At 59.2% G+C, this 13,125-nt stretch overlaps 1 protein-coding gene across 2 annotated transcripts; it reads right to left on the reverse strand.

Moving 5' to 3' along the window:
• Positions 1 to 7,838: 7,838 nt before the first annotated feature.
• On the reverse strand, positions 7,839 to 10,625 carry NPW (neuropeptide W). Of its 2 annotated transcripts, XM_075058546.1 has the most exons (3): positions 10,250 to 10,625; positions 8,627 to 8,742; positions 7,839 to 8,365 (listed from the first exon to the last, which is right to left on the reverse strand). In XM_075058546.1, exons 1-3 carry the CDS (start codon positions 10,623 to 10,625, stop codon positions 8,330 to 8,332), a joined length of 528 nt encoding a protein of 175 aa, XP_074914647.1. In that variant the 3' UTR covers positions 7,839 to 8,329. The 2 variants fall into 2 exon arrangements, with proteins under 2 accessions (XP_074914647.1, XP_074914648.1); XM_075058547.1 differs by lacking the exon at positions 8,627 to 8,742.
• Positions 10,626 to 13,125: the final 2,500 nt, after the last annotated feature.

A 13,125-nucleotide genomic window follows, 5' to 3' on the forward strand; every position in this document is an offset into this window, starting at 1 on the left:
CATTTGCAGCCGGCCAGGTCCCACCAGGGAGGACGCCGGCTGCCTTCGCTCCGAGGCTCCTTTGCTCTTTGCGGTGCTGCAGAAGCGCCGATCTTGGCACAAAATCTTGGGTGACACATGGGGATGCCTGAGAGCCGGGGAAATTCGGAGACTGTTTTATTTGCTGTACAACGCAAGTACTCCCTTGAGCCTCTTTGTGGAGTCCTGAAGCTTTTTATCAGGCTAGAAGAGTGCGAATAATTGATTTTTCCACTCACTGGCCAAACCAAAAAACTGGAGGGAGGGGGGGAGGAGAAGGAATTGTTTCAAGTTTATTTGAACAAAAAAGTTTTTCTTTTTATTCAGTGCAATAAAAACACGAGGAAGAAAATCTTTTGGGTGGTCAGACAGAATATTTTAACCCTTTTGAATGTCTTTTTAAAAGTGTTGGTAGCTCTCAAGATAAAAACAGGGAGAAAATATCATTTCAAAAAGGTGAAAATGGGATGTTTGAATTTTTCAAAAATTTTTTTTTTCTTGAGCACAAACATTTTATCAACTGTGACCTGGATTTGTTGGGTTTTTTTCAACCTCAGTGTCCCCAAAAGGCATTTTTTCCCCAAAAAAAATCTATTCATTGTAGAGAAATTAAGGAGGGTCAGGTACCGAGTGTCACCTCTCCAGCAAGAGGTGAGCAAGAAATGCTGGGATCTGCAAAACACTCCCGGGAAGGCTTTAGCAAACCTTCCAGCCTGAGCACCCCTGCCCACCTCCGCCGGGCGCGGGAGGCAGCAACATCCCAGCACTCGCTCCCCGGGGGCATCGGGACCCCCCGACCGAGCCGGTGCTGGGTCCCCTTTCCTGCAGGGACATGTAGGGGACTTGGTAGAGCCCTGACTCAGCACAGGATTTTTGCCTGCCTGCCTGTGGTCTCACACCTTGTGAGCCTAAAATGGAGCATTTATTTCATGAGACCGCTACTTTGGGGACCGACGGAGCCGTGCTGTGGTTGTGCCTCTGAGCTCAGACAGCGCACGGGTCTGGGATGTCCTTCCCGCCTGTCCTCGGGTGCAGAGCTCAGGGCATGCTTTGGCACAGACATGGTTCAAAGAGAAATGCTGTATTTTTTCACTGCAGCTGGTGGGGAAGGCTCCAGCTTCATGTGAAGGAGCTGGAAAGAACTTGAAAAGGCATTGTGCATCCTCGCACGGTACAAAACCCCTTCAGTTCTCAAGGCCATCCTGCTATTTCCCATCTGTGGCCCATTGTAAAAAAAAAGGAGAAAGCACAGGGGGGCTCCTGCGCTTACTGGTAAATCTGATTAAATGCAGCAGATACTGCACAGGCAAGGTTTTTCCATCTAAATTTCTGAGTGTTTTGATTTGGGCAGATATTTAAGTCTGAATTGGGCCAGCCTTGAGGCCGAGGAAGTTCATGGGATCTGTGTGCTTACTGGCTTGGAAGGGTTTGAAGCTCTTTTTGTTTGACATCTGCTTCTAATTCCTTCACTGCACTTGGTTGAGCAGCGACAGAGAATTGCACCTGTGTCCTGAACCCTGTTTGCTTTAGGCCTGATCCTGTTGCATCACTCATGCAAAATACAGATGCAAAATTACAGAAGTTAGGCTCAACTGGCAGGCTTTCTGCTGTGTCAGAGGGAGGGAGTTCTGGACCCCATAAAGTCCATCTTTGTTCAGAAACTGGCAAAACCTCGGCTGATAACCTGAGCCTGTTCAGGCTGGCTTGTTTCTAAGGCGGGTGGAGGGTCAGGGCGAGGGGCTCTTTGAGGGGGAGGATGGTTTGCCAAGGCTGATGATGGAGTCGCTGGGCTGTGCTGGTGCTTCCAAAGAAATCAGAGGTTTTGCACGTGCCTTTGGGCCATCTTCTGCCAAAGAGAACACACATTTTCAAGACGGCAGGAGCCCCGTGGCTCGCTCGTGGCTCCACCTCGTGCCTGCTGGATGACTTTGGGCAGATCTTGTGGCTTCTCCATTCCCCCCCGCCCCTTGCCCGACCCTCTCCCAGGATGCAGGTTGCTCTCTTGTACTTGTCTTGCTCAGGGACGGGAGCTTCGCCAAAGGCAGGCGAGGGCAAGGAAAAGGCTGGGCGCTGCCGGACACCCCTCCCTTCGGCTTTCGTAAGACACCAGTTTCCATCTTGGCCGTGGGAGCAGCTGGCAAGGAGATGCCCTTCCTCCCGTGCAGCCTCCTCCTCCCCGTCAGCACGTTTCGGCCGGTGTTTATCCGCCCCCCGCTCCACACCCAGCTTTCCACCGCAGAGCTGGAGCTCACTGGGCTGGTTGCAGCCGGGCTCCACGTCCCAGGACACCTTGGCCACCCACAGCACCTTCTGCCCGGGTGTGGAGGAAGACGCGGGTCCCTCTGCCCAAGCTCAGGGACATATCTTTGTTGGCCATGGTGTTTGACGGTCCCTGCTGGGAGGTGCAGAGAGCCACTGCTACTGCAGTAATTAGCTCTGACTATTAATAAATGGAGTCTCAGGCTTTGTACCTGGCATGGATGCGGCCGTGCTTGTTCCTCCCTCGTTTCGCCATCACTCAGCGTGGGGCTGCTGGGTCCTGGCTGCTCTCGGGGAGCAGCAGCTCTCGAGGAGTGGGGAAAGGCTGATGATTTATTTGCACTGCCGGAGGAACTGGGAATGAGAGGAGAGCTCATAAAAAGCACCGTCTCATTTTCTCTAGGCCTCTGTGTGTGGCACTATTGAGCTGTAAACATTTTCCAGGTTGGATTTATAGAGACAAAAGGAGAACTGATCATTAGGAGGATTAATTACATGCTTTGTGGGTTGTGAAAGTCCAGAAAGTTCAGTTATGCTGCTGAGAGCTGGGAGATCCCTCTTGTACAAGCTGGCAGGAAGGAATCCACCCAGATCTTTTATTATTTGGAAGCAGGTAGCAGGGCGATAGGTACCGAGCCGGAGGGGGCCCGGTGGCACTTGGTGCTGTGCAGGCACGGAGCTGGTGACAGTCTCTGGCCAAGCTGGGTGCACTCGAGACGTCCCACATGCCAGCACATCCACGGATAAGTGTGCAAGCAACAATGCTGCTCCCGCGCGCTGGTGGCACGCAAGCCACTGCTCCGCAGCCACCGTGCCCCTGCGGCACTGGCACCCCGCTGCTTGCACCGTGCAGTGCGACAGTCCCGCCGCTGACCACCACTTTCCCCCAGGAGAGCTGGAATGTCTTTAGCGGCTACAGGAAAACCGCAAGGATAATACGACCGCAGAGGGACTTGCTCCTGGTAGAGGCTGGTGTTGGCACAGCTTGTTTCCTGAGCTGGACGCCAGCTGGTGCTGGTGCCGGTGCCACACCGGCATGCCACTGTGCCTGCAGCAGCAAGGATGTGGATATAGGAGCAACACCAAACTCTCTGGTTGGCTCTGGGACCCCCTGTCCCTGGAAGCACCCATCCCTGGAAGCACCTATGCCCAGGAGCACCCATCCCTGGAAATACCCATCCCCAGCAGCACCCGTCCCCAGGAGCACCCATCCTGGATGAGGCTGGCGGCGGAGCAGCGCTGGTGAGCATGCCCGTGGAAGGGCCAGCATGGCAGAGGGGACATCTCCGGGCAGGAATGCACCCACGAGGTCCCTGCCAGCAATCAGCCAGGCGGGCAGCACTGCTGCCCAAGGAGAGCATCGGCGTTCATTTGCACCACGCTCCACTGCAGAAAGAAAGGAGAGCGGAGGTCCCGTGCTGCCAGACGTGGGAGCTGGACCCAAGCCCCAGGGCGGTGGTGACCTGAGCAGGGAGCAGCAGAAGCACCTCGAGAGGCTCTTGCGGGGCTGGAGGTGGATGGAGACTTGGGGGGGGGGGGGAGAGCTCCCGGCTTCACCCAGCTTGGACACCCCCTCCACCAGCCCAGCCGCAGCAGCCCGCGGGGCTGGGAGCGTGGCCGGTCTGTGCTGGTGTTTTAGCACGGCCGTGCCTGGGTTTAATCCTACCGTGCTGTGAAAGTCGTGGCCCAGGCTAAGGGTTCTGGAGGCATCAGCTCTTCTACTGGCATGTCCAGCCCTGGATGCCATCCCAGCACCCAGGGGACCCCGTGAGGACTGGGGCCATTCCTGCAACATCTTCTTGGCATGAGCAGAAGGGCTAGGACTTCCCCAGGGACCTTCGCTGGCCTCTGAGATGTTTGCGGCTCTTGACAGGGTTTGAGGAGCACAGTTTGATGGTGGGGCTGCTTCTCCTGCCGCAGCTGCACAGCTGGGCTGGGGGAGGATGGCTTCCTTCCACTGCCCGATGGGGCTACGTCTGAGTTTTGCTCTCTCCTGCACACATTAGAAGGAATATCCACCAGAAAATAAGACAGGGGAAATGCTCGGTCCTGGGAAGGTATCTGAACCCAGTGTCTCATCACCCAGGAGGGTGTGAAGGGGGGGCTGGAGGGGACCCTGAGATGACATCTTATCTTCGCTGCACCACCAGCTGCTCCTGTGCTGGACCCAGCAGTGTGTGTTCACGTCCCCAGGAGAGGGGCACGGGGTCCGGCAGGATGCCCAGGGAGCAGGCAGAGCCGGGCAGCGCAGGCAGGACAGCGCTGGTATGGGTCACCTCCGCTCCCAGTGGCACGTGCCCACGGCAAGTGAGCTGCCACGATGATGGAGCAGTGCTGGCACTCCCCAAATACAGCCCTGTGTACAGTCAACATGGGGGAGGCACCTCCAGGGCAGACTCAGCATGATGCTGGCACGGTTGTTGGGGTGCCGGGGGGGGAAACACTCGTGGGTGGGAGCGTGGGGCCCGTGGGACGGTCCCGACCTGGAGTTTCTTCTCGGGCACCCCAGGAATAGCCCCGGGCTGCTGCAGCTCGGCCAGGGAGATCTCTGCCCGTGTTTCTAAGCCACTGTCACCTTATCAGCACTCTGGACATCTTGGAAATAGGCGAAGCAGCAGGCACAGAGGTACCGTTATCTCCTGCTCTCTGCAGCTCCTACCCCTTAGCTCCAGCCTCGGTCAGTTCCCTTGGGCAGCATCAGCGTGAAGGTGTGGACAGCCTGGCGGGATGGGATGGGACGGGACCCCTGGCAGATCCCAGCTCAGTGCTGGGTCCAGCAGCCCGGTGCTACCCACAGGGATATTTGGGGCCATCACAGGGACCGCCCGGGGTACCCAGCTCTGCCCAAGGGCTTTCCATCCCCAGCCACCACTGCACCCAACAGGGACCACCCGCCGGAGAGAGGCTCAGCCCCGACCCGTCTCAGCCCCAGCCGCCCGCATCCCGGCGGGGCGAGGAACAGCTTCTGGGCAGAGCCGACAACGGAGGAAATTCCTTGGGGAGTTTTCTTCCTCCCGGTGCGCGCGGTGGCCCTGCAGCCATTGTGTGTGTGCCCAGGCCAGCCCCGGCGTGAGCTCACGCCGGCTCCCCTGGGGCTGCCGGTTCCTGTCCCAGACGCTGCCCTCCCCAAAGCCCCCAGCCCCGGCGTGCCCGTCCGCCTCGATGGATGCTGTCGGTCCCTTGGGAGAGGCCAGGGAGCCGGGAAGGAAAGGGAGCCGCCCTGGGCTCTGGGCCGGGTTGGGGTGGGACATCTTCCTGCCCGCCGCAACCCCTGGGATTCGCTCGCCTCTCGGACTGGAACAAAACGGATCCGCTGGCACGGCAGGCTGGGTGACGGCGCACCCCGTCCGGGAAAGCCTCGCTGCGTCATCTGGCCAGTGGTGCTGGATCTGCAGAGTTCCCAGGCGGCACCTCAGGGATGGACCTGGACCAGCGGCCAGATCCAGGTCCAAACCCCAAGGGTGCTGCACGGGGACCCAGAGCCTGGGAGCAGCCCCATCCCTGGGCTGCCCTAATCCAGACATGGAGTGGTGGGACAGAGTTTCCATCCTCTCCCGGGCCCGTGGTCTTGGCTGGGGCTGTGCAGACAGAGGGGCACCCTTTGGGGCAATTCCCCGCTCTGCAAGGGCGCAGGGACGGGGACATGGTGGGAGAGCTCATCCTCATCCCTGCTGCAGCTCCCCAGCCCCTGGCATGTCGGCGTGGCCACAAGATGGCATGGCAAAGCCACCCGGGTGCCGCTGCATTCCTGGCACCCCCTGCACCCTGCCCACCACCCCACAGCCCCCGTGACCTGGTGGGATGTAGTAGGAGGGAAGGGGTGCCGTGTCCCACCGTCACCTGGGGGTTTCTGAGCCCCCCCCATCTCCCAAAGCCCAGATTGGTGTCGGGAATCCTGGGCTGCAGTTACCCCCCACAAAGATGCTCTGTGGGGGTCAGGGAGCACCGGGACCCTGAACGGGTCCAGGAGCTGATGTGCTGCTGGGGCTCTGGGCCTGCCCACGCTCCCCCCTCCAAAGCTTTCATCCCCCCGCTTTGCTCCTGGCTGCAAACTCAGCCTGTGGCGGGCAGGGACCCAGCATCCTCCCCGAGAATCCCTGGGGCTGCATTTCGTCTCAGGGCATCCATGGGGGCCGGGACAGGGGGTCCCCATGGTCCAGGCACGCAGCCCCCCCAGAGCAGGGGGACAGGAGGCAGACCGAGGGGAGCGCAGCATCTCACCCAGGACCAGTCTTTTAGAAGGGATCAGATGAACATCTGTCGGGGATGGCTGGGCCCTGCCCCGAGGCGGGAGGGATAATTAAATGCCTTCTTAAGTTTTCTTCCATTTTATTGAGCTTGTTGACCCCAGGGAAGGCCCAGACCTCTCCAGAGAGCTGGGAGCACAGAGGAAATTATTTTTTATGGCCCCAGAGAGGAATCGGCTCATGCTCCTCAACATTAACAGGAAAAATTATTTCACAAGGTGAGAAGTGAAGGGCTTGTGGTTAACTGAGTGTCTCACTGGTTTTGCCCCGGTAATTGGCACATACAAGTGTTCCTTTCCGAGAGACGAGGGCGGAAGCGCACGCTCCAGTCGCGTCTCTCATCACATTGTCCTTCATCCCGCTCTCTGTGCATCCTCCTGCGCAAAGCTGACCTTTACATTTTCTACCTCATTTTATCACTTACCTCCATCAAGAAGGGCAATCTGCCTCAGTGGCCACTCCACAGGCTGATTGGCACCCTGACAGGTATGGCCCTTTTCAAGTGCAGCTGCCTAATGGGTTATTGGCAATCATGTCTCATTTGGCCCATCCGAGCACTGCGCTGCGCTAACGAAGAGCAGAAATTAGAAAATCATGGGGAGGGGGAGGGAGAGGGGACATGGAGGAGAAACCGGTTGGGAATCAACTGGGAGAGAGCAATCCTTCATGTGTTACAGCACCTGAAACCCTCCCTGAGACCCAGCGAGGGGTGATGGCAGCCCCCTGGGTGCAAGGGGCAGCGCGGCAGGCAGGGCTCGGCGTATGCCCGGCTCCCCCAACAAGCACCACGAGGGTTTTTTTCTTTCGGATCCGAACCACAGGCAGCACAAACCCTGCTGTCCCCGCTCCACGGTCGGCTGCAGGGGCTTGGCAGGAGCAGGCGGTTCATGCGAGAGGGGTGGAAATGTCTCTCTCTGCCAGATTTCCTGCAAAATCCGCCAGCGCTGGCGGGCGAGAGCTCAGCAGTTCCTGGGAGCCTGACTCAGCCCCCCAAACCTCAGTTTTCTTTAGAGCCCAGATCCCACCCACTCCAGCACACCTTCACCGCGCACTCCTGCCTGGCCCTGAGGATTCTCCCTATTTTAATGGGAAATAACATTTATTTTCATCAGCCGAGAGATGTATAAAATTAAGCTCTAAGCAGGCAAATAAACAACTAGAGCAGTGATGACTCGCAGAGCTCTTGTTCAGCCCAGTCCAGGAAAGATTTCTAACTTTGTCATCTTAATTGACACTTAGCCTGGCAGTAACTCCCCGACGGGCAGTAAAAGAGATTTACTGTAAAGCTGCAGAAGAAACTGTGTCAATGAGTTAAATCATGTCAGAAAAATCTGGGAGTGACCCGACTGCCGAAGTGCCTGCCCTGTGCAAAGCTGTACCAGGTTTTGCTTTAAAAAAAAACCAAAAAGCATAACAGCACAATGAAGCCAAAGCTTCCTTTGATCAATTCTCATTTTAATGAGGGCAGGTTCCTAGGAAGCAAACAGTACATGTTTGTATCATATTGCAAACAAGCTAGTACAGAAATCTAAAAAAAATAAACAAAAATAAATATCTTCCCTGTTTATTTCTCCCCAAGTTTATAGCACTAGGTTGACCTGAAAACAAGATGAATTTACCACTGTGTCTGGACAGCGGCCACGAAAAATCAGATTTTTTGGAATGCAATTGTCTATATGGTTTCAGAGAGGTCAGAGTACCAGGAGATCCACTGATGAGACTCTTCCTCGCCAGCTAGGGTGAGCGGTTTCCACCTCGGGCAGTCAATGCTCCTCCGGCGCTTGAAGCATCTCTGCCGGGCCCCTTCAGCGGGTCAGAGCCAGGTCTTCAAGTGGGAGAAGCTGAAAGGAGAAGAAGGGCTGAGTTATTTCGGAGCCTCACCTGAGCGTCCGGCTATGCACCCGAGCCCTGCCACCACTTCCCTCCCCACTTGGGACCACATTTCCCCTCTGCGCAGCTCTTAAACGAATGCTGCATTCGCGATATTCATGAAATATTCTCCTCCATGGGCTCCGATCCGACCCGCGGTGACTGCAGATTCCCATTCTGCCACTGTGCACACAGTTAAACCTCATGCAGACACCCAAATCCCGGGCTCGGACCTGCCTGCGAGGCTCCCGTGGAAATTTTGCTGTGAAATCAGAGGGATGCACGCACGTCCGCAGGTCTGGAACCCCCACCGCAGTACTCGGGACTGCTCTGCCCACGCACGGCCAGGCTGCGGGAGGTAACGGGACAACGCAGACGTAACACAGGGCTGAGCTGACCTGTCTGGGCTTTCCCAAAAAGATACTAATCCCAGTTTTCCTCCAAAAAACGGAAGGGGGGAGGAATACAGCTACGTGTTTCAGGGGCTGATCCAACAGCTAAAAGCCTCCGTGGATTTCAGCTGGATGTTGGCTTCAGCTTTACATAAGAGGAAAGAGATTTAATGTTTGGAACCAGCCCCGAGCCAGTCCCACGCAGCTTGGCTGAGCCCCAGGCGGGCAGGGAGAGGGGTCTTGTGGAGGGGCCACGCCGGGAGCCCCTCGGCATCACCAGCCTGCCGGCCCCGCAGACACCCTTCCCGGCACCTGCAGCTCGGTCCCACAGCGTGCAGGTTTGTGTTGCACTAAACGGGGGGTACAGAAACCATCCGGCTCTTTTTTTCTGCCCTAAAGCCAAAGTGCAGCTCCTCCAAACTCGTCCCATGGGGAGGAGGAATGACTGCCCCCTCCTCCCGGCCCGCTTTGCTGGGTGAAACAAACCTCGTGGTTCAAGTTTAAAAATGCGGCAGAGACTCAACTCATGCGGTCGCACTCACGCAGCGGTGACGGGGCTGTAACCCCTCCGGGACCCGGGCTGTCCCGCGGGGTCACGGCTCCCCTCGCTCCCCCCCACCCTCCCAGCCCAGCCGGGGCTGGGGTGCAGAAGGTGCTGTGGGTGTCGGGGGGGGGGCAGCTCCCCACAGCTGGGCGATGCCATGGGGCAGCCCAGCTCTGTGCCTGGGGCACTCCGAAACCCTGGTGCCTGTGGGATGGGAGACCACAGCAAGGCTCCGTGCACCCCTCGTTACCTGGTGAAACCCCTCTGTGGCTCCGTGCATCCCCCGTTACCTGATGAACCCCCTCCCAGGCTCTGTGCACCCCCTGTTACCTGATGAACCCCCTCCCAGGCTCCGTGCACCCCCCGTTACCTGCTGAAACCCCTCCGTGGCTCTGTGCACCCCGCATTACCTGCTGAACCCCCTCCCAGGCTCCATGCACCCCCTGTTACCTGCTGAACCCCCTCCGTGGCCCTGTGAACTCCCCGTTATTTGGTGACCCCTCCCCGTGGCTCCGTGCACCCCCCGTTACCTGGTGAACCCCCTCCGTGGCTCCGTGCACCCCCCACTACTTGCTGAACCCCCTCTTTGGCTCCGTGCACCCCGCATTACCTGGTGAACCCCCTCCCAGGCTCTGTGCACCCCCCGTTATTCGGTGAACCCCCTCTGTGGCTTCGTGCACCCCCCGTTACTTGCTGAACCCCCTCCGTCGCTCCGTGCACCCCCGTTACCTGGTGACCCCCCCCCCCCCAGCACCCCAGGGTGCCGCAGAGAGACTCCTTGCCCCCCCAGGCACGGCCGGCACCCCTCAAGCACCCTGGGGCGCTGCGCAGAGACCGTGCCCCCCCGGCCCCGGTGCCACCCCCGGGCTCCCCCACCGCCCCCCCTCCCGTCCGTCGGTGCCCCCCGGCACCGGGTTTACCTGAGCTCCGCGGGGGCCGGGCGGGGACCGGGCGGGGGCGGCCCCATCCCCATCCCCATCCCCGCCGGAGCAGGCGCTGCAGCGGCGGCGGTGGCGGCGGCGGCGGGGCGGGGGGGTTCTCCCCGGCGGGGCGTCCCGGGGGCGGCGGGGCGGCGGCGAGCTCGGTTCCCCCGGGGGGGCGGCGCGGGGGGGCGGCCGGCAGCTCCCGGCGCCAGAGGTAGGGCGAGCGGCGGACCCCCATCAGCAGCCCCGAAGCGCGTCCCACCGTGTGGTAGCGGGGGCTGGCGACGTGCTTGTACCAGGCTCCCGCCGGCAGCATCAGCCCCAGCAGCACCAGGGCCCCCCAGGCGCCCCCCGACAGCCGCCGCCTCGCCATCGCGCCGGGCTGCGGGCGGGGGGGGGGGGGGCTGCGGGCAAGGGGGGGGGGGGATGCGGGCGGTGGGGGGGTGCTCCCCGACCCCCGGCGCCCCAGGCAAGGCTGCCCCGCTCCCGCGCCCCGCCGGTTTATACCGCCGTCGGGAGGGGCGCCCCGCGGCTCCGCCCCGGCAGCCCCCCGGCCCCCCGCACCTCCTACCCGCCGGCTCCCCCCCCCCCCCCCCCGCCCTCTCCCCGCAACCTCTCCCCGGGAGGCCGGCATCCTCCCCGTGGCCCCGAGCATCCCGAGCACCCTGGAGCATCCCCTTGCAGCTCCGAGCATCCCCCTGCCCGCCCCCGAGCATCTCCCCTGCAGCTCTGAGCATCTCCCCTGCAGCTCCGAGCATCCCTCCCTTCCCGGAGTATCCCCCTGCAGCTCCGAGCATCACCCTTCCCACCCGGAGCATCTCCCCTGCAGCCCCGAGCATCCCCTTTCCCACTCCGAGCATCTCCCCTGCAGCTCCGAACATCCCTCCCATCCTGAAGCATCCCCCTTCCCACCCCAAACATCCCCCTTCCCACCCGGAGCATCTCCCCTGCAGCTCCGAGCATCCCTCCCTTCCCGGAGTATCCCCCTGCAGCTCCAAGCATCCCCTTTCCCACTCCGAGCATCTCCCCTGCAGCTCCGAGCATCCCTCCCATCCTGAAGCATCCCCCTTCCCACCCCAAACATCCCCCTTCCCACTCGGAGCATCTCCCCTGCAGCTCCGAGCATCCCCCTGCCCACCCCGAGCATCCCCCTGCAGCTCCAAGCATCCCCCTGCCCACCCCGAGCATCTCCCCCGCAGCTCCGAGCATCCCTCCCATCCTGGAGCATCTCCCTGCAGCCCCAAGCATCCCCCTTCCTGCCCCGAGCGTCTCCCCTGCAGCTCCGAGCATCCTTCTAATCCTTCAGCATCCCCTTGTGGCCCGAGCCACCTCCCCCTGGTCCCCTTTGCAGCCCCGAGTATCTTCCCCATGGCCCTAAGCATCTCCTCACAGCCCTGAGCATCCCCCTGCAGCCCCACAAACCTCCCCGCAGCCCAGCATCCTCCCCGGCCCCTCAGGACCTGCTCAACAGCAGCAGGATTTACTGCTGGAGGAAGAAGTGTTACAAACCAACTGCAAGTGAGGACCCTCAGAGGGTCCTGCACCCCCCTCCCTCAGGTATGACCCCCAGCCTCACTGCAGAGAGAGAGACCGACGGCAAGGCACAGGAACGTGCCCTGGAGGAACCGTAAGTAAGAACAAATCGCAGTGATTTTCAGCAAAATTCATCCCAAGTGGGGTACCAGGCAGAGGTGGGCGATGCAGATTGAAGCCCTTCTTTGGTAATCTGCCTCAGTGCAGAGACGATGCTGCTGCTGGGGGGGAGCAGAGGGTCCACACGGTGTGTGCTGTGCAGGGCTCGACTGGCTCCTCTCCACCTTTGTACTGCCCACAAAGTGGTAAGACCCAGATTTCACTCCCATCTCGCTGTGCTCAAACTAATATCCCACCCACGGTTCGGGGGTCCTAGGGCCCATGAACTTGCCTCGGTGCAGGACAAAGACATGACTGCTTAAGAGGTGCAAAGCGATGGGAAGAGATAAGACACCGAACCCGTGCGGGCGGCTCAGACGACCCCCGTGAATGCTGCCCCCGGGATCACTGTCTGCTCTTGGCCACTTTTCCCTCACAGTTTAAAATGGGCAGTTGCCTGACTTCCTACCCAACAGCTACTTGAGTGAGTAACTCCTGCTTTTCCATCTCTTCTTTAGGAAAGAAAAGATGATCCGGGAGATGAATACCTGATTCCCATGGGACGCCTGCCAACTTGTCCTCCTCTTACCGAAGCCTACTGCCTTCATAATCCAGAGAAATTACAGGAGCTGGTATTTCCAGGCCCTTCCAACACTCCTCTGGAGCCACTTCTTAACGAACGGATGGGTTGGGGATTCAGTAACACTGTCCCTGCTGCCTCCTGCTGAGAGCCACTTTATGTTGCCTGGACTGAAATCTTGTGACCACACAATGTTTTGCCCGTAGGTATTTTGGAGAGATGCGAGGAGGCGGTTGTTCTGCTCCCTACTGCGATTTGGGAGCCTGTGGCGGACAGGAGCGAGCAGCCGCTTTGCACTTTCTCCTGCAGCAAAGTGCTCAAGACCATTTGCAGTGGATTTGTTGAGCTGCTTCCCCTCCTCTTCTGCAACTCAGCTCTTAAATAGGACAGTACCGTGAATTTTGCCATTCAGTCAGGTGACTTTTTCCCCCAGATTCCTTAATAAAACCAAGCAGGTCAAATCTATGCTCATGAGGGAGCAATTCCAGTTCCTCTTGTTTACTAGCCAAGTTCTTGCCTTTACACACTGAACTATGACTAAATAATTTCTTTTTTTTTCAGGCCACACAGTAACTTGATTAATTTTGTTCTCAGCATCTCGCATGCTCCTGTGTGCCCATTTCTCCTTGTTGATGTTATTTTAACATGCTCCCAAGGAATC

The sequence above is a fragment of the Buteo buteo genome, chromosome 27 (assembly GCF_964188355.1).
Source record: "Buteo buteo chromosome 27, bButBut1.hap1.1, whole genome shotgun sequence".
In the NCBI taxonomy this organism is placed as follows: domain Eukaryota; kingdom Metazoa; phylum Chordata; class Aves; order Accipitriformes; family Accipitridae; genus Buteo; species Buteo buteo.

What these genes read in the sequence shown, in the direction of transcription:
- NPW (XM_075058546.1), bottom strand. Translation starts at nt 10,625, where the DNA reads ATGGCGAGGCGGCGGCTGTCGGGGGGCGCCTGGGGGGCCCTGGTGCTG. An exon ending in CCGGCCCCCGCGGAGCTCAG is followed by an intron (nt 8,743 to 10,249) that starts GTAAACCCGGTG and finishes TACCTCCCGCAG; the next exon opens with CCTGGCCGTGCGTGGGCAGA. An exon ending in CACGGGAGCCTCGCAGGCAG is followed by an intron (nt 8,366 to 8,626) that starts GTCCGAGCCCGG and finishes TTCTCCTTTCAG; the next exon opens with CTTCTCCCACTTGAAGACCT.